At 55.6% G+C, this 17,312-nt stretch overlaps 7 protein-coding genes across 7 annotated transcripts; 5 read left to right on the plus strand and 2 right to left on the minus strand.

Moving 5' to 3' along the window:
• Nucleotides 1–1,304: 1,304 nt before the first annotated feature.
• On the plus strand, nt 1,305–2,494 carry CHGG_03538 (uncharacterized protein; the record flags this gene model as incomplete). The annotated part of the gene is made up of 3 exons (XM_001230053.1): nt 1,305–1,362; nt 1,503–1,700; nt 1,974–2,494. 3 exons carry the CDS (start codon nt 1,305–1,307, stop codon nt 2,492–2,494), a joined length of 777 nt encoding a protein of 258 aa, XP_001230054.1.
• A 1,289-nt stretch (nt 2,495–3,783) lies between these two features.
• Nucleotides 3,784–4,482, minus strand: CHGG_03539 (uncharacterized protein; the record flags this gene model as incomplete). Its single annotated transcript, XM_001230054.1, has 2 exons — nt 3,784–3,968; nt 4,080–4,482. 2 exons carry the CDS (start codon nt 4,480–4,482, stop codon nt 3,784–3,786), a joined length of 588 nt encoding a protein of 195 aa, XP_001230055.1.
• Nucleotides 4,483–4,867: 385 nt separating this feature from the next.
• CHGG_03540 (uncharacterized protein) lies at nt 4,868–7,670 on the plus strand (the record flags this gene model as incomplete). Its single annotated transcript, XM_001230055.1, has 4 exons — nt 4,868–4,961; nt 5,057–5,818; nt 5,913–6,279; nt 6,455–7,670. 4 exons carry the CDS (start codon nt 4,868–4,870, stop codon nt 7,668–7,670), a joined length of 2,439 nt encoding a protein of 812 aa, XP_001230056.1.
• An 890-nt stretch (nt 7,671–8,560) lies between these two features.
• On the plus strand, nt 8,561–9,549 carry CHGG_03541 (uncharacterized protein; the record flags this gene model as incomplete). Its single annotated transcript, XM_001230056.1, has 2 exons — nt 8,561–8,832; nt 9,003–9,549. The coding sequence occupies 2 exons, from the start codon at nt 8,561–8,563 to the stop codon at nt 9,547–9,549; spliced, it is 819 nt and encodes a 272-aa protein (XP_001230057.1).
• Nucleotides 9,550–10,795: 1,246 nt separating this feature from the next.
• On the plus strand, nt 10,796–11,903 carry CHGG_03542 (uncharacterized protein; the record flags this gene model as incomplete). The annotated part of the gene is made up of 2 exons (XM_001230057.1): nt 10,796–11,425; nt 11,481–11,903. The coding sequence occupies 2 exons, from the start codon at nt 10,796–10,798 to the stop codon at nt 11,901–11,903; spliced, it is 1,053 nt and encodes a 350-aa protein (XP_001230058.1).
• Nucleotides 11,904–13,817: 1,914 nt separating this feature from the next.
• CHGG_03543 (uncharacterized protein) lies at nt 13,818–15,177 on the minus strand (the record flags this gene model as incomplete). Its single annotated transcript, XM_001230058.1, has 2 exons — nt 13,818–14,079; nt 14,180–15,177. 2 exons carry the CDS (start codon nt 15,175–15,177, stop codon nt 13,818–13,820), a joined length of 1,260 nt encoding a protein of 419 aa, XP_001230059.1.
• Nucleotides 15,178–15,977: 800 nt separating this feature from the next.
• On the plus strand, nt 15,978–16,715 carry CHGG_03544 (uncharacterized protein; the record flags this gene model as incomplete). The annotated part of the gene is made up of 1 exon (XM_001230059.1): nt 15,978–16,715. One exon carries the CDS (start codon nt 15,978–15,980, stop codon nt 16,713–16,715), a length of 738 nt encoding a protein of 245 aa, XP_001230060.1.
• Between the last annotated feature and the right edge of the window lie 597 nt (nt 16,716–17,312).

The following is a 17,312-nucleotide window of genomic DNA, read 5'->3' on the forward strand; positions in this document are numbered from 1 at the left end:
TGTAAGCTAGGTCCATTATGTTAGCAGAGCCTCGATTATCCAAAGACGAACCTGTTCGTTTATTGACCAGACCGTCTAAAATGGCTTTCAGCTCGAGCAAAACGACCCCAGGCTCCTGGTCCGAGTTGACGCTGCGCAGTTTGCCCCGGCCTTGGAAATCGTCAATCACCTCAGAGGTCGTCTTTTGAAACGTTTCAATGCGCTTTCTGATACTAGCCGTGTTGTCGTCAAAGCGATTGCGATCAGCCACCGCGAGACGCGCCATCATAGTGGATTCAGGGCACTCCAGAACGATCAGGAGGGCGATGGAGCCGATCAATTGTTCAAAGTAGTCGCACTGCACCTTACTGCGTGGGAAGCCTCAGGGAATGGTGAAGTTAGCTTTGAAACTCGAGCTGCTCTTGATCACGCGCAGAACAAACCTACCATCAAGTACGAAACAACGCGTCCCCTTTACTACGCATCGCAGCATCTCATCCCTTAAAATGGAAACAGTCATTTCCTTGGCGCCAATCCTTCCAGCAAGTATATTTTCCCGGAGGATGTCCGCGTACTGACTGCCTGGGCGGTTGATCTCCTGCCGCAACACATCTCCGATGCTGATGTGAGTGAAGTCGAATATCTGCGACAGCATCTGGCATTGCGTTCCTTTCCCCGATCCCGGCCCACCCAGCATGCTGATAATCACAGTGTTCATGAAGGCTGATTTGCCACGAGGCGAGTCGTCGGGCACGGGTAAAGCCGATGTTGTTGCCATAATGTGTGACTGAGTTGGTTGTTCGGTATGGGTGAATGAGTAGAAATCCAAAGGGGCTGGGGTCTTTTTCGGCGATATACTAATGTATGCTTGAGGTAGCGATCGTCAAGGTACCTAATTAGGTATGCAGTCGACAGAAAGAAGTGTCGGCACTCATGAAGAGAAAGTTCGAGAGGACAAGTGAACACTGGCATTGGGAGTGGAACAAATGCGTTGGTAGCAATCTTGTGGCCCTTACTTACCCGTACTTGCCTGTTGTTGATGACACAGCGCACGTAGGTAATTAGTCTTTCCATCTAAACAAACTCATGCGGATGATGCTATTTCCTTCCCCACCAGGTGCGTAGGAATGTATGTACGCCTATTACCACTGGGCCCTTGCTGTTCCGGCCGAGGAAAAACAAGAAGCCGACATCCTACGACTTGTCCCACACCCCCGCCCTCTTCTCGAAGTTGCCAGATGCCAAAGTCAAGAGTAACCAAGTTCCCCATAGCAGACAACGAAGCACGACACGTTCGACGCCCGGTCTCGGCCACCTTCGACACAATGAGTTATCATTCTTCCAAGTCGGCAGAGGATGATGATCCCATCTTTGCTTCCCTGGGTATGGTAATCCTAGACGAGATTCACTTTTCCAACAGAAAGGTCCTGTGCAACGTTGCTGGTGGCTCAGGATTGTATAGTGAGCCTTTTTCACTTTGGGACGGCAGTCAGCCTAGATACTTACACTCTTACACCGTCTAGGCACACTCGGCGCGCGCATGAGTGGTTTGGGAGCGGCCCGCCCGAAAACGGTCGGCTGCTATGTCTTAGAAGGCAGTGACTTTCCCGATTTCGTGGAACGAGATTTCATGAACTGGGGCATCACCGTGACAATCAAGAAGGATCCCTCAAAATTGTCCTCTCGAGGCCTCCTCAAATATTCTGGGGAAGGCTTTAAAGGTTGGTTAGAAAGACCCTTATTATATGTACTTGGGGCATACTGACATTCGTGGGGCCTAGAGAGAACGTTCGAGTACACCACGCCTCCGCTACAGCCCACACCGGCTGACCTCACAGGCTCACCGCTGCTCCGCTCAAAAGCCTTCCACTTTCTGGCTTCTCCAGAGCTTCTGACTACGTTTGTAACGGAACTTGACGAGATCCGTGTTTCTGCCGGGGTCACCTCACAGCCACTCGTTGTTTGGGAGCCAGCTCCTGTTTCCTGCATTTTAGAAAGACAGGAAGCCCATCTACGGACGGCCAAGTTGGTCGACGTGTATTCGCCCAACCACCTGGAATTCTTGGCTACTTTCGACACCGGCGCCGGAGATGGACCACCGGCCGAGTTTGACGGCAAACGTATCGAACAGCAGGCGTTACGAGTCTTGGAATTCGGCATTGGAGAGAATGGTGATGGTACCACAGTAATTCGCTGCGGCGAGCACGGCTGTATGGTTGCTGCTCGTTCATACCCCGTCCGATGGTTCCCAGCACTCCACGAATCATCTCGTGTTGTGGATGTCACTGGCGCAGGGAACGCGTTTCTGGGTGCCTTCGCAGTCACACTGAACAATACCTCCGACCTTACCGAAGCGGCCATTGCAGGCACCGTAGCGGCGAGTTTTGCCATAGAACAGGTTGGCTTGCCTCATAGGACAACCTCGCAACACGGCGAGGATCTGTGGAACGGCGAGTCATTCGCAGCCAGGATGGACCAGTATCGTACCGTAGTTGCGGTCCACTCTAACTCATGAGCCACAGCAGAGTAACTGTTGAGGTACCTACTTAGCTTAGCAAGCAAAGAAATTTAGCGCCCTTTCTCATACATCGCCAGGGCTAATTCATTCGGGACTTCATGCTTCCTTCTCTTTAGATATGCAACTGCTCCTTCAGTTGGGCATTACTTTACGGCCTTTACGGAGCATATGGAAGCGTACATGAGTAGCCCGAGAGAGATATATTTGTCGGCAATAATGTGAAAAGGGAAACTGGGTGCCGTCACAGTCTGGTGCAGCCTCTCCACAATCCCAGCTCACCCAAGAAAGCTGAAGTTCACAATGTCGGCCCGTTCCGAGAGGCGTATAACACCGTCATGGTACGGTATGGCATTAGAGAACAACTCTGAGCCTTGGCTACCTTGTTAGCAATGTTTACCTGGGCTTTTTGCTTCGTCTCTTGAAGGGCTTCAGTTTCCTCCAATTTTCTCCAGAGTAGTCCAACTTCATAACAAGGCGGTATACAGCATCGTGCCCGGGATATGCACCCCTTACTTAGCTCGGTTGGCGGCTTACCAACTCCTGTAAGCAAAGGCTTTTGCAGTCGGAAGCGGAACTGGTCCGAGTCGCCAACTCACCGTTCAGAGTCCCGGCAATAAGAGACTGCGTAGATCGCCCTTCGCATCTATCGCATCCCTCTTGGGGTAGTACGGATCGCTGATCATCGTTTCTAGACTCCGTAGGAAAGGCTGGAAAATGGGATATCATGTCAACCGGCGTCAACAAAAGACTTTGTCGCGGCGACCGGGCCTTGTTGATCTCCCAGCGCTACAGTAAATACGAGGTTCAGCAGGTCAACACCCTTCGCACATATCGCATCCCGTCTGTGGCAAGTAAGTATTGTAGATCCATTTGCAAGGCCGGCGAATTCCAGGAACATATCCGAAAGCTGGTTTTAACAACAGCGGTATTTCCCGTGTATTAGACACAAAAGTTTGCAAGTGCTTGGTCTATTGCCTTACAAGCTTAGAGATAAAGCTCACTTTTACTACGATTGGCAGGGAGATCGAGTCTGGATGTATAAAACCAAAGATGTGGGTGTAAATTGACATTCTAAAGGGTTATATAATTCCCAATCGGATCTAGGAACTTCATTCTGGACCTCTAGCATTACGTGGTCTCCCATTTGTGCGCCAGCATCCAAGCGACGAGAGGAACGTGCTCGTCCAACATCTCCGAGATCTCCTCCTCCCAGTCGTGTTTGTACAACCGTGTGCAGCAATACTCCCAATAGCTTGGATACCACCCAGCCCTGCCCCAACCAACAACTACAAAGACACCACGTTTCGGAGTACGACATGCCCCGGGCCTAAATCGGCATGGGTAAATACAGGCTTGTAGCCCTTGAAAACAAGGTGGTAATCCTTCCGAAGACGAGAGATGTTGGGCAACTTTGAATCGGTAGCCGATTTGACGCCCACGGCGCAGCGCCACATAGCGTCAATCCACTGCTCTTCCGTTTAATGAGGTCCCGAGATTGCTGTCTCTTCGTATGGTTTATGCGTGCCTTTATGCTCAAAGTGGATATCTCGGATTGGCTGCCTCCAGAGGCCGCCATAGTAACCTGGGGAAGGGATGCTACGCAACTCATCGAGCCCTCGGCGGAGCTGTGAAGTGATGTTGGTCTTTTGGGAAACGGTGAGAGTACACCAATCTATACGGTCTAACAATTTTCCAGGAATGTACTCCATCACAATGAAGTCCATGTTCGTTTTCTCATGACTGGATATTGCGTAATTCTTTGGAATGCGCAGCAAGGAAGCCGACTGCTCAACAAAAAGCATGTTCTGGCCCTCTTGAAGGAGAGCGCCGGTTGACTTTCCATGTTTGACCATAAAGTGGTGGCCAACGCGGCGAAAGACACCGTCAAATAGACAGGGCGAAGCCAGTATCTCCTCTACACTCGGTAGGGGTGATGGGAGGATTTCGTCGGGCGCAACGTAAGGTAAAGTCGGTCGTGTAGCCATGGCGTCTGGTGCTTCCGTTGCTGCTTGCCGATGTACTGGGCTGTAAAATGGTGACTTGGTTGATATGATTGTACCTAGGTAGTCAAGGCCGATGACTATTGGAAAAGGAAGTCCACAGAACTAGGAACGGGAACTAATGGGTTTTATAGCAGCGCCAGATTATTTGGGGTTCCACCATTATCTGGATTGTGATCAAAATATCCCCTATAGTCTCGTATAAGGCTATAATTAGCTCTAATAAACAAATAATGTCGTGAACCGGGAGTCTCAGAGTCAAAGTAAGGCATTGGTGAGCATCATCCAATATCCACGCCGCCCCGTGGAGTAAAAGTTCGTATTGCTAGCGTAGTGGCACAGAGTACCTACCTAGGCTCCTAGCGTGCACATGGCGGTTGTTCTACGACTATGCGAGCTGGGAGATGGGAGGGCACGGAACTGGAAGACATGTCTAGTAATGATTCGTCCCACATCCGCCTTGGGTTCGACCGATTGATTTGACCTTGGTTGGGATGAACATTGACATTTTTGGCCCCCAGCCCCCATGGTGTTGGTATTTACCGCTGTCGTCTCACAGACCCGGGGCCGAACGGGCTACTGAGCAGGACCCGAACAGTCGAGGGTCTTGACAAAGCTTTCGACAGCCTGGTTGGGTGGCTGGCCTGGGCCGCTGGGGAAAGCACTCCACGGAAGAAGGCGAGCTGCGGCTACAGCTCTCACTGGTGGACTGTGGAGGTGCAGCAGGCCGCCCGGGAGGCCAGGAGAGCCGAGAGGCTGGCGAAGGAGACCCGGGCAGAGTACTGCTGGGAGGAGCTCAGCGAAAGGCTCAGGGACCTTTCCAGAACAACGCGCGAAGCACGGACGAGGGCTTGGAGGAACAACCTGCAGGAAGCAAGCGAGGCAAACAAGCCCGATCAGATGTGGAGCTTGGAAAGATGGGCCAGGCTACGGAGCTTTTTGCCGCCGGAACCACCGAGACTACCGGCATTCAAGGACTCGTCCGGGCAGGTAACGGCCGAAACGCACGACCAGAAAGCCAGCGCACTGGCCGAGAGGTTCTTCCCGGACCCACCGGCCAACCTGACGGACGTGGAAGACCAAGCCCTTCTAGGCGACTGGAACCCGGGATTCGACGTCTCACAGGCAGTGACGCCGACCGAGATCGCGAAAGCAATAGGAGGAGCAAGCCCCTGGAAGGCGCCAGGAGAGGATCTGCTCCCGATGGGTCTTCTGAAGGCATGTGGAATGCCACTGGCTGAAGTGCTCGCCGTATTGGTGACGAGGTGCCTAAAACTAGGATGGTTTCCCGACCGGTTCAAAAAGGCAAAGACCATAACTAGTACTACCGAAGCCAGGGAAGGCACCGCCAGTGTATCAGACCCCGGGAGGGTACAGGCCCATTGCGCTACTGCCAATCCTAGGGAAGGTAATAGAGTCAGTGGTCGCCAGGAAGGTCACTCAAGCTGCTGAAGTCAATGGCCATCTACCAGACGAACAAATGGAGAACAGGGCACACCGCTCCACGGAGATGGCTGTTCGGCTAGTAGTAGCCCAGGTCCAGGAGGCATGGAGACAGAAGGCCGCGACATCCCTATTGCAACTGGACATTTCAGGAGCCTTCGACACGGTTAACCACACACGACTACTGGCAACACTGCGAGAAATGGGCTACCCGAAGTGGCTCGTTCTCTGGACAAAAGACTGGTTGACGGGCCGAGAGGCCACCCTCCTCTTTGACGGCAAGACGGCGGCACCGACGGCGATTCGGGCAGGGGTCCCCCAGGCTCACCGCTCTCCCCCGTTCTCTTCATCCTCTATATTTCCTCATTATACAAGCAGCTAAAAGACGAGCACCTCACTTGGCTGTATCGGGGTTTGCGGATGACACCAACCTCCTGGTATTTGGTCGAAACCCCGAAGCGAATGTCCGGCAACTAGAGGCGGCGTGGGGAACGTGTATACGATGGGCGGACAGTCGGGGGATGAAGTTCGCCCCGGAAAAGAGCGAACTGATCCATTTCAACAAGGGGCGACGGCAGTGGTCAAACCAGCTGGAACTCACCAGCCCAGGGAGAGGCACCAGCCCCGTCAGACCGAAGGAGTCTGCCAGGTTCCTGGGAGTCTGGCTGGACCGGAAGCTCAACTGGAAAGCCCACCTTGCAGCGGTGGAGAGGAAGCTGAGGACCCAGAGCTATGTCCTGTCGAGGCTAGCGGCGTCGACGTGGGGACTGGGGCTAGCCAAAGCGCGAGAAGTGTACACAAAGTGCATCCGGTCAACGCTGGCCTATGGCGCATCGTCGTTCCACATCCCCACGGATGTGGGAGGCGAGCCGGTAAAGAAAGGCATCACCAAGGCCCTCGGGAAGGCCCAGAACAAAAGCTTGCGGATTGTAGCGGGAGCCTTCAAGCACACTCCCATCCGCAACCTCGAGACGGAGACATGGGTGCCGCCGTTGGACCCATATCTCAACAAACGGCTTGCGGACTTTGAGACCAGACTCCAGCGAACCGACCTAGACGACGTCCAGGGCGGCAAGAAGACCGCAGGGAGCGTTATTCTTACCGCCTGTAGCAAGATACAGCAGAGACTACGCTCGAGGAGCGGCAACAGGGGCCGGCCGCGAACTGTGGGACTGCGGGAGCCCACGGCGGTGGAGAAAGCCGCGAGAACGATCGCGCGCTGGACGGGGGGAACTGTAGATACGAACAAGGTAGTAGAAGAGGCCTGGAGGGCTAGGTGGTTAAAGGAACGGGACGGCAGAGCGATCGCCAGACCGGCGGACGACTTTGACCATCAGCAGGAGACGCTATTCCGGAACGGAACCCTAAGGAGGCGCGACGGTCTCAGCAAGGCGAAGAGCTCACTGCTGATTCAAATCCGGACGGGAGCAATAGGCTTACGGGACTTCTTGTTTACACGGGGAGTCCCGGAGGTTCTGACTCCTGCCTGCGAGTGTGGCGAGGGACGAGAGACTGCCGAACACCTGGTAGTGTGGTGTTTGGCCCCACCGTTGACTCGAAGATGGGAGAGAACTGGAATTCGGACACGACGGGACTTTTACTCTGTTCTACACGGCATCAATCCCACGACTGCACGGCTCGCGAGGAGAGTTCTCGACTGGCTGATGGACTCGGGGAAGCTGCCGATGTACAGCTTAGCCAGGAGGCTCGAGCTGGAAGCGGCGGCCTGAAGTGCCCCCGTCCGGAGGCCAGGAGGCCTCCTCTCTTTGTATACGCAGACTCACCAGAACGCATCGTTCCTTGATTGTTGGTCTGAGTTTTTTACCCAACCCGGGAGGGCACGGTTTTCCTGTACACTAAATAGCTGAGGGTCCGGCACGCCCTAGGGCATAGCGGAGTATGAATAATAATAATAATAATATTTACCGCTGTCTTTAAGGAGCATATTTCTATCCGTTGAGATATGGATAGTATTCAGGAGAAATGAAACAATGGCTCTATCTTTATACTCCTATTAGTGCCCTCTCGAGGTCGCCATGATCGGGCATGTGCTGACTTTTATGGAATTCCAAGTTTGAGAAGGCCTTGGAAGGTGAGTTTGCATGGCAGATCAAACCGCGGCAGAAAGTGTGGTAACTGTTGGGACCGCAAGTATCGCTAGATTAGTTCAAAGGCCGTGAGAAACGCTGTCGCCGCAATTCTTACGGTGGTGGATGTGCCGCTGAAAGGGAGCGGGTGATACTTTGATGGAAATGTCAATATAGTGGATTCGACGGCCATACTTTGTGATCATACTTTATCATGCTCGTCTTTTGCTGGGATATGCACGGCTGGTCAACCCATTTCTCAGTTCCTGGGGGATTGAAGTCTTTCGACAGCCGGAGGTCCTTTACATATTCAACAACGCAGGCCCACAAAGAGTACGCGGAGCACAAGCAATCTTTACATGCAACTGCCAATGGCCTTTCATCTGGCGGCAGCAAAGCCCAAAATGATCAAAACCTCGATCCGCCGCCCCTGTCCCAACAGTGCCCCCTCAACCCATCCTGCACCCGCGCAGCCACAAGCCGTGGAGCACCTTCTATCTTGAAAATAATCAACCCAGCTCAACATCGCCAACATGATGTCCTTCCACTCCAACCAGCTACTCCTCATCCAACTGCACGCCACCATCCACTACCGACGTGGCAATGCTGCCACCACCACCGCCGCCGGCAACCCACCCAACCCCTTCCGCTCGCATAAACTCCCTCCCGTGACCTTTACCGCCAACACCGCCATCCCCTCCCCGTCCTACGACAGCGCCATCACCGACGACCCCCTCAACTCGTTCGACTCCTTCAACCCCCGGAACGACACCCACAACCCCGGCCCGTACAACCGGCCCAGCCCGTACAACCCATCCAAGCCCTACGACCCATACACCAACCCCCATGACTCATACACCCACCCCCTCAACCCCAACATCCACAACCCGCCCTACCCCCCCCAACCCCTACCCCCCCCAACCCCTACCCCCTCAACAACCCCCACAACCCCCCCAACCCGAACTCCCCCACCAGACGTGCACCAATCGACACCAGCACACCCCCCGACCTCTTCCTCCGCTCCATCGACACGGCCTGCCTGACCCGCGTGCGCGCCATGACACAGCACACGGCCTATCGCTTTGACAGGCCGGTCAACTACGAGGTGGAGCGGGCGTTTGTGTGGGCTGGTGTGGCGGGTGGTGATGAGTGGATGGGGATGGGGGCGGCGGGGTTGGGTGGTTTTGGGTTGGGGGAAGGGTCTGTCTCCGGGGGTGGGGCTGGGCATGAGGCTGGTGGTGGTGGTGATGGTGGTGATGGTGCTGGCGCTGGTGGTGTTGGTGCTGGTGGTGTTGGTGCCGGGACGGCGAGCTTGTCGATGAGGGGCTTGAGCAGCGCCGAGATCACGCAGCAGGTGGATATGATGCGACTGCGGGGGTATCGCGACTGGGTGAGGGTGAAGATGGAAGTGGAGATTGAGCCGGGCAGGGAGCTGAGGAAGCGGGAGGCTGCCTGGCTTACCGGCGGGCGGGGGCAGATGGGGACGTCCAGCCTTAGTGAGAGTGAAGAAGACCAGGTGTGAGAGGGGAGAGCTGGGCAGGGGTCGACGCATGTCTAAGGGGGGATCATAGTTTGTGGTATCAGGTCTCATGCAGTTGTTGTTGGCACGTGGAAACGGGAAAAAGGGGTGTTGACAGTTGCTAGCATCGGAAACCGAACCTCGGTCCGATGTGTTACGATACACTTCCGGGAATACACAGTCTTCACTCCTTGGTTTGACTTGGTCTTCCGTGGCTCAAACGACATCAAGGAGAAGGAAACGCGGAGAAGACGACGCGGCCGCGGGAAGAATGCTATCTTTAGGCCGGAAGCCATGTTGCCGCTGTGTTCTGCGCGGCCCGCGCACACTGCCGTGTCATAGCACTGATACCGACAAAACTTGAAGCAACCCAGGTGCAGACCCAAACATTTGCCAGCAGGTTCGATGGAACCTCGTGAAACCCTGTAGGTGCAGGTCTGCGGTTCGCTTTGTAATGTCCCGAACAGATACTACTGGTTGAATGGCTCACTTGGCATGCAGCCAGAGACGACCTGCAGGAGTATGAGCAGGCTAGCCAGCGACGTGGGCGAGGGGCCTTCTGGAATGGCCACTCTGATGCACCTGACCAGGGAAAAAGTAAGAGTGAGGGTTGCCCCTTTAGGGGCTGTCTGGAAGTATCTTGCTCAGTTCCTTCGTCAACCTGGCGATGGATTTCGCAGGCCCTTTCACTTGTGTCATGTTAGCGTCATAAAATGTGGCCATTGGAACAGCCGGGCGTGGAACGAGTCTCGTGTCTTCATCTAGGGCCCCACGAAACAATATATGTGCCCTGCTCAAACCGAGCCGGGGGGCAGACGGCAATTCTCCGCTGAGGAGTTGGTGAGAGGAGAAGCGGTGGGTGAAGACGTGCCCGGAGGCTGAGGGAGGACCAGGCCGCTTCTCCTGCGGCCGCCCTCTAGACCCACGCCCTCTGCATCGGCATCTCTGCAGTGACCTCCGGGCCGCTCTGATTCGCAGTAAGAGGTTCCACAGCGATCTGTTCTTCCGGAGGGACGGCTGCCTGCCCCAGGCGGCCGATCTCCGGGAAGAATTACCTCATCGCCCCGATCCAGTCGACAGCCCCTGGCGGCCAAGCGCACGAGAACTCCAAGATTGTGTTCCTCCGAATTGAAACGTAGAACGAGTTGAAATTTCCCATCGCCGTGCAGAGCCTTTGCTGAGACGCTGGCCTGGCGCGTGAGGACGACATCCGAACAGACAACCGAAAAGGCCGGCCGTGACCGAAACGATGACGAGGACACGGCGTCCGCCCCGGCGGTCGAACCGGGACATGCGGTTCGCCCAAGGACCGGAAGGAACCTCAAGGGTCTCCGATCCGCCGAGCTCTGAGCCGCAAGGGGGCGGATACCGTCTGATTGCGGCCCAGCAACCGAGCACAACCCTAGGCCCCGGCCCGATTCGATACCCCCCGCTGCCCGCCGCACCACCTCCCCCCAGTGCCCATACCGTGCCCCCGGCACCCGTCCAGACACATTTCGAAACGTCGACAGTCGATGAGGGGGATGGGACTGCCGAAGTTGCAGGGCAAGAGTTGATTGGCGACGAAACCGCTACGTTAGCCGAATACCCCTATTCGATATACAATCACGGCACATGGACGGCCGACGATGATAAGACGTTGATCCAAGCGCGCTCGCGCGGGCAGAACTGGGCCGACCTCCAACGAACGCATTTCCCGACGAAGACGGCGAACGCGTGCCGAAAGCGGTACGAACGGCTGGTCGAGCGGCGAGGAATACATGACTATAGCGGGCGGAGGTTGGAGATGGTGGCCAGCGAGTACATGACGATGCGGAAAGATGTCTGGTCTGGGTTGGCAGATCGTGTAGGGATGAAGTGGGAGGTAGTCGAAGCTCTGGTGGGTTGCCGATCCTTTGGTTGCCCTTTTGTGTGGTCTGCTGACCTGGCGATAGTGCATGGGGACGGGGTTACGGACAATCCAGTCCAACGCTCGATCATACACCAACCGAGCCAGACGAGATAACAGGATCTCGCAAAAGACGCGGGAGGCGCAGGCGGAAGTTGTGACCAGCACAGGATCTGTGGGACTTCCGCTTCCGTTACTGCCGGTGGGTAGCGAGTTCGGGACCGCCTTTACCAACCACGCCGTTGAGCCGGATAGAAGTTCAGCGGTAGCAGACCGGAGCATGCCGCCGCCCCCATTCTTTCCGACGAGCGGACCGCCTCCCAGCACGCGTTTACCCCCGATGGTACTGGCGCCACAAGTGCCTTTTCGGGGATATCCTGATGGGAACGCAAGGTTGATGTCCGGCCCGGCCAACACGGGCGCCCCAGCCCCTGAGCCTCCGCCGGGCACTGGGCCTCCGATCTGGTAGGGTATCGGCGCTGGGCCCGTGCAGGCTTTGGTCATGTTTTCCACCCATCACCATGTCCGGGTGGCCGAATACCGCCTGTTTCCGCTTCTCGGAAAGTCGCGCATCCATCATCGTCCGAAAGATCACCATCGATGTCGCCCTCAACCAGGACCTATCGCATAACCGTCACCCGAATCCAACCTACCGACTGAGCAACTTCGCATGAATCGGGTGGGAAACTGAAAGAAGAAGGTGCAATCTCGGGTTTGTCATCATTCGAACTATGCTGTCAGGGCGGATGCATTGGTGACGTTTCCGTACGGTGGCTGAGCCCTGGTAATTCCTGGGCATTTTCCTGGAACTTGCTGCTTGCAGTTGAGATTGCAAACTCGTTGCATCGAGGTGTGCAGACAAAAATAGACTGCGCGAATTGCTCATGTGCTCATCCCATCGTGCTTGCCTCGCCGAACATACATGATCAATGTCCATTAGTTAAGCGTTTGTGGTTTGGGATTTTCCCTGTGTAGGTCTGTTGCAAAATTGGAAAAGAACGAGCATCCAGCAGGAGGCAACTTTAAAAAGTTTCATGTTTGTGGTTGGGACCTTCCATGGGGCCGACCTGAATATAGCGCGTTTGGCCTGAGGCCTGGGGCCGTGTTGGCGGGTCATCACATGGCCCCCGGATCCGATGAAACCCGCCAAAGGCACATGGTAATTTTAAGCGTGATCTCTCAACAATGACCCCCAAAAGAAGAATTACCAAAATAACGAAAATGTAACCATCGAACTCGGAAAATTCGAAACAGGTTCTCAATCAAGACCAAGAAGAACAACAACACCGCGAAATACGAACGAGCTGAAACGGTTGGCTGAACTGCCCCATCATCACCCCTTATCTATCAATCACACACAGTTTCCTAGTCGGGGAAATGAAAGCTGAAAATGTTAGTTGTAATAAAGACCAATGAAGCGCAGCAATATGTAAGGTTTCTAGGCTGCCATCAGTGGCCACCCTTGATCGGTCGGGCGGAACTCTCCAAGGCGACTTGAATGGGAGACCGCAAACCCAGTGGAGCAGGGGAGCAGGGGAGCAAGGCCGCCGCCGTGTTGTGGTCTCACAGGATCCAACGTCAGACACCTTAATAATCGCCATTGGCCCCCGGTAGTTATAAGAACAGAAGGGCGTCCGTCAGCCTGATGCGCGACGGCTCACCTAACCGGCCTGAACGCAAGGCTTTACATCTCGCTCCATGCTATACATCCTCAATACTTTAGACTTCTAGAACACAATGGAATTCAATGTAAACGAGGATCGGCTCGTCGCCCAGTTCGATCGCCTTATCGAGCAGGGAATGGTGTTTTACAACCCAAATCACCGCACCGTGGTTCGCTCAGACAAGGACATCTCGGTAAGGTCCACACGTGCGGAAGAGTACCTACTATCTATCACTCCACTAACACCTCCATAAGTTCGAGTTTCGTATACTTGATAGTCACGCTGCTAAACCCCAAGCACCGAGCGACCCGCAAAAGCACTCATCCTCACAACAACCAGGGTGCCGGCCAGGGAGCGACATCAACGTTTCCGGGTACGAAGTCGCGACGATTGGGTCGACCCACCTCCTGACTGTGAACAAATTCCCGTCAGCACGGCCGCATTTTCTCATTCTTACCCAAGACGGCTTTCGTAGACAGCACGAAGCCCTGAACATTGACGACTTCACGGCGGCCCGGCAGGCCATCTCCTCCCTGCACAGCCGTCACCTGATGCTCTTCAACTGCGGTATCAACGGTGGGTGTAGCCGGATGCACAAACACATGCAACTGATTCCCGCGCCCAACGGGTTCCCGCTGTGGCCCGACTCCGAACAGTCCCAGCCGCCATTCAAGTACTCCATACATCGCTTCCGGGGCGGTTTGCCCCCCGCGGATGAGCTACTGAGCATCTACCGCGCGCTTCTCCGCCGGGCAGAGCGAGCCCTCGGCCACGCGGCGCTGGAGGGAGAGGCGGCCGTGCCTCATAACGTGATTATGGACCGGAACTGGCTGGTGGTCGTACCGCGGCGCTCGGCCGGTTGGGACGGGATAGACACCAACGCCGCCGGCATGCTGGGCATGGTGTGGGTAAAAAGCGAGGAAAAGATGAATATCTGGTTGGCACGGGGCCCTGCCAATGTGCTTGCGCAGCTTGGCGTCCCTGCGGATGCCCTCTGATGGTAATGGAATGATAGCCTGGGAACCACAATACCACTTACCGCGCGAGACCTGTGAAACCATCCCGTCCCACCCATCCTTACCGTGTGCATCGCTCCACAAACGCGAGCACCTCCCGATTAAACCGCTCCGGCTCCTCCCAAAACAACCAATGTCCCGATTCAAACACCACCATCTCCGCATCACCATTGCCCCCTTTCCTCGCCCTCCTCACCGTCTCCTCCATCCCCTCTAACGTAAAACACCCGCTCCTCCTTCCCGCCATCACCAACACCGGCCTCCCCAACCCCTCACACGCCTCGCGATGATCATACCTCGTATGATCTGCCAACAGCCTCACCAACCACACCCGATCCCCCACCTGCGCACTCACCCCCACAAAAAACGCCTCATCCCTCTCCGCCCGCCCCCCCGCCACCACCACGTCCCCCTCCCCATCGCCCGGCCTAAACCGATACCCCAAACACTCCCTCACCAGCCCCGCATACGCCCGCGCCGGCTCCTCCACCCACACCCTCTGCGCCGCCAGCATCGTCGCCTCATCATAGCACCCGGCATGCGCCAGCCCGGCACCCCACTCCCCGCCCAGTCCCAGCGCCGCGCGGTCCTGCAGCGGCGCCTGGTCCACAAAGATGTAGCCCGCGAAGGCGTCGCTGCCACCAAACAGCTCGAGGTGGGTCCAGAGGATGGCGGCGCCGATGGAGCAGCCGATGGGAACTACCTTGAGGTGGGTGGTGGCGGGGAGGAGGGTGCGCAGGTGGGTGAGCAGCTCGTGCAGGTCGGCTGCGAGTCGTGCGACGTGGTAGCCGCCGTGGGCGGGGTTGTGGCCGGAGCGGCCGTGGCCGCGCAGGTCCGGGGCGATGACCCAGTGGCCGGGGGCAGAGAGGGCGGCGATGTTGTGGGTGAAGTAGACGGAGGAACCGGAGAAGCCGTGGAGGAGGAGGATGCAGGTGGTGGGGGTGGTGGGGGTGGTGGTTGTTGTTAGGGTTGGGTTACTTGGGTCTGAGGGCGGGGGGAGGGGGATGGAGGATTGAAAGGCCAGGAGGCAGTTGTCGGATGTGGTGAATGTTGAGTAATGCATGGTGATTGTCTTGCGGCTCTGGCCGGTGGCGTCTCCGAGATTACGGGTGGATTTGTTGGTGATGACTTTAAACCCAGAGACGATTCCAAGACGTCAGAGTGATCGTCGTCAGAGTAAGGTACGACCGAAACTGGAGATGCAGACGTCCGACGGGATAACTCGAGGTTTCATAGCCGGGAATAGTTTTCAGGTACATTCAAAAACCCTGGTAGTGCAATTGACTCGGTGCACTCGGATTATTCATGGCTTCCGCAACTTGGCGGCGGAATCACCTCAGTCTTGGCAGAGACCATCGTCAACCAGCCCTAACCCTTATCAGATCAAACTCCAGCCGAGTGGCTGAGCCGCCGACAAGCCACACCAGCTCGCTTGGCAGAGGCTTGCACGTGGCTTTTCGTCCAACCAAGGCCCTAGATTTCTCGAATCTTCCTGCAACTTCCAGCCGCTGACAGAAGCTCGTCGCACATTCAGGAGCAGGCAAGAGACGCGCAAGCAACATCGACAACATTCTCGCGGTTTCGCGCAGCCATCTCATTGTTCGTAATCATGGATTTCACATCAACCATAGTGTTGCCTAGCTGCTTGATCCAAAATGCAAAATGCGTATTTAAGACTTGTCAATTCCCAGTTCCATGAATCTTGTCTCCTCCAGATTCGCATCACTCTTCAGACTTCAGACTTCAAACATCAAAGACATTCCATCAAACCAAGCTTCACACATCACTAACACCAACCAACTCAACCCCTCACTTCACACAACGTCTACCACAACAATCAACACATCCAGGCCATCAATCAAAATGATGCACACTTTCCCCGCCTCGTTCTGCGCCCCTCAGGCTGCTGAGCCCAGATTCTTTCCCCTTTTCCGCCTTCTGAGCGACTTTGACAACTACTCGCAAGAGGGCCGCGGTGTTTCGATTTCACCTGCTCCTGCATCTCGCCAACAGCGCGTCAAGCAGGCCCGCCCGCAACCCATCACCGTCCACCCCAGGTTCGACGTCCGGGAGACAGAAGAAGCCTACGAACTCCACGGCGAGCTTCCCGGTCTGGAGCGCGAGAACATCAGCATCGAGTTCCCTGAGCACCAAACCATCGTCATTAGTGGCAGCGTCGAGCGCAACTACGCCTCGGACGCAACCAAAGACAATGCCACGCACGAGGAGCCAACGCCCTCTGAGGCAGAGACCGAGACCGAGAAGCCGCGTCGCAACTCCCACCAGGCGACGGTAGAGGACGACCCGGAGGACGAGAACACCCCCGCATCCAGCCGGGACTCGTCTCCTTGGATGGACGTCGCCAAGCCCGTCGCTCGCGCCGCTGCCGAGGAGACCACCCAGACACCGGCGCAGACTCCCAAGGACCAGTCCAAGTATTGGCTCCGGGAGCGCTCCGTCGGACGCTTCTCGCGCACCATCACTTTCCCCGCCCGCATCGACGAGGATAACGCCACGGCCACCCTGAAGAACGGCATCTTGAGCATAACTGTGCCGAAGGCGAAAGTCTCTACGCCGACAAGGATTCAGATCACCGCTTGAGTGGAGGGGGACTAGGGATGTTTGACGGTGGAAGGGTCATGGTTTTCTTATCTGCATAGAAACACGCGGGCTTAAGGGTTCTCGACTTTGGAGTTGGGCGTTGGACTTTCCCTAGCGACAGATTAATGGTACACTCAATGGCATCATAAACTTTACACATGTTCCTCAACTTAACGTGACTGATATTAGCAAGGTCTTGAGTCATTCAAAACCACCTTCCTCATTCTAAGTTCTAATCTTTGAAACAAGTTCCAGGTCCAAGTTGTGAAATCGACTCCAATTCGATATCAAATCGAATTCCAATCGTCGAGTCCTGCCTATTGGGAAGTAAACACCTTGGACCAGGGATTGGAACGTAATTCGGGGACGTGGACAACTCGTCTTGGCTAAGCTCACGCAATCATCCAGCGTCCCCCTTCCTACCCACCCAGAATGTTCTCCCATTTCTTTACACCAAATGCCCTCCGCGATCACTGCCGAGAGTAAGCCATCGCTCGCTAAGTTTTCTGATTAAGCCGAAACCAAGTAATCCATTCGGCCAAATGGTGGGCGAATCTGCATCCTTCAGAAAGCTCTAAAGACTCTTGGCAATGGAAA

The sequence above is a fragment of the Chaetomium globosum genome, genomic scaffold, assembly GCF_000143365.1.
Source record: "Chaetomium globosum CBS 148.51 scaffold_2 genomic scaffold, whole genome shotgun sequence".
NCBI classification, from domain to species: domain Eukaryota; kingdom Fungi; phylum Ascomycota; class Sordariomycetes; order Sordariales; family Chaetomiaceae; genus Chaetomium; species Chaetomium globosum.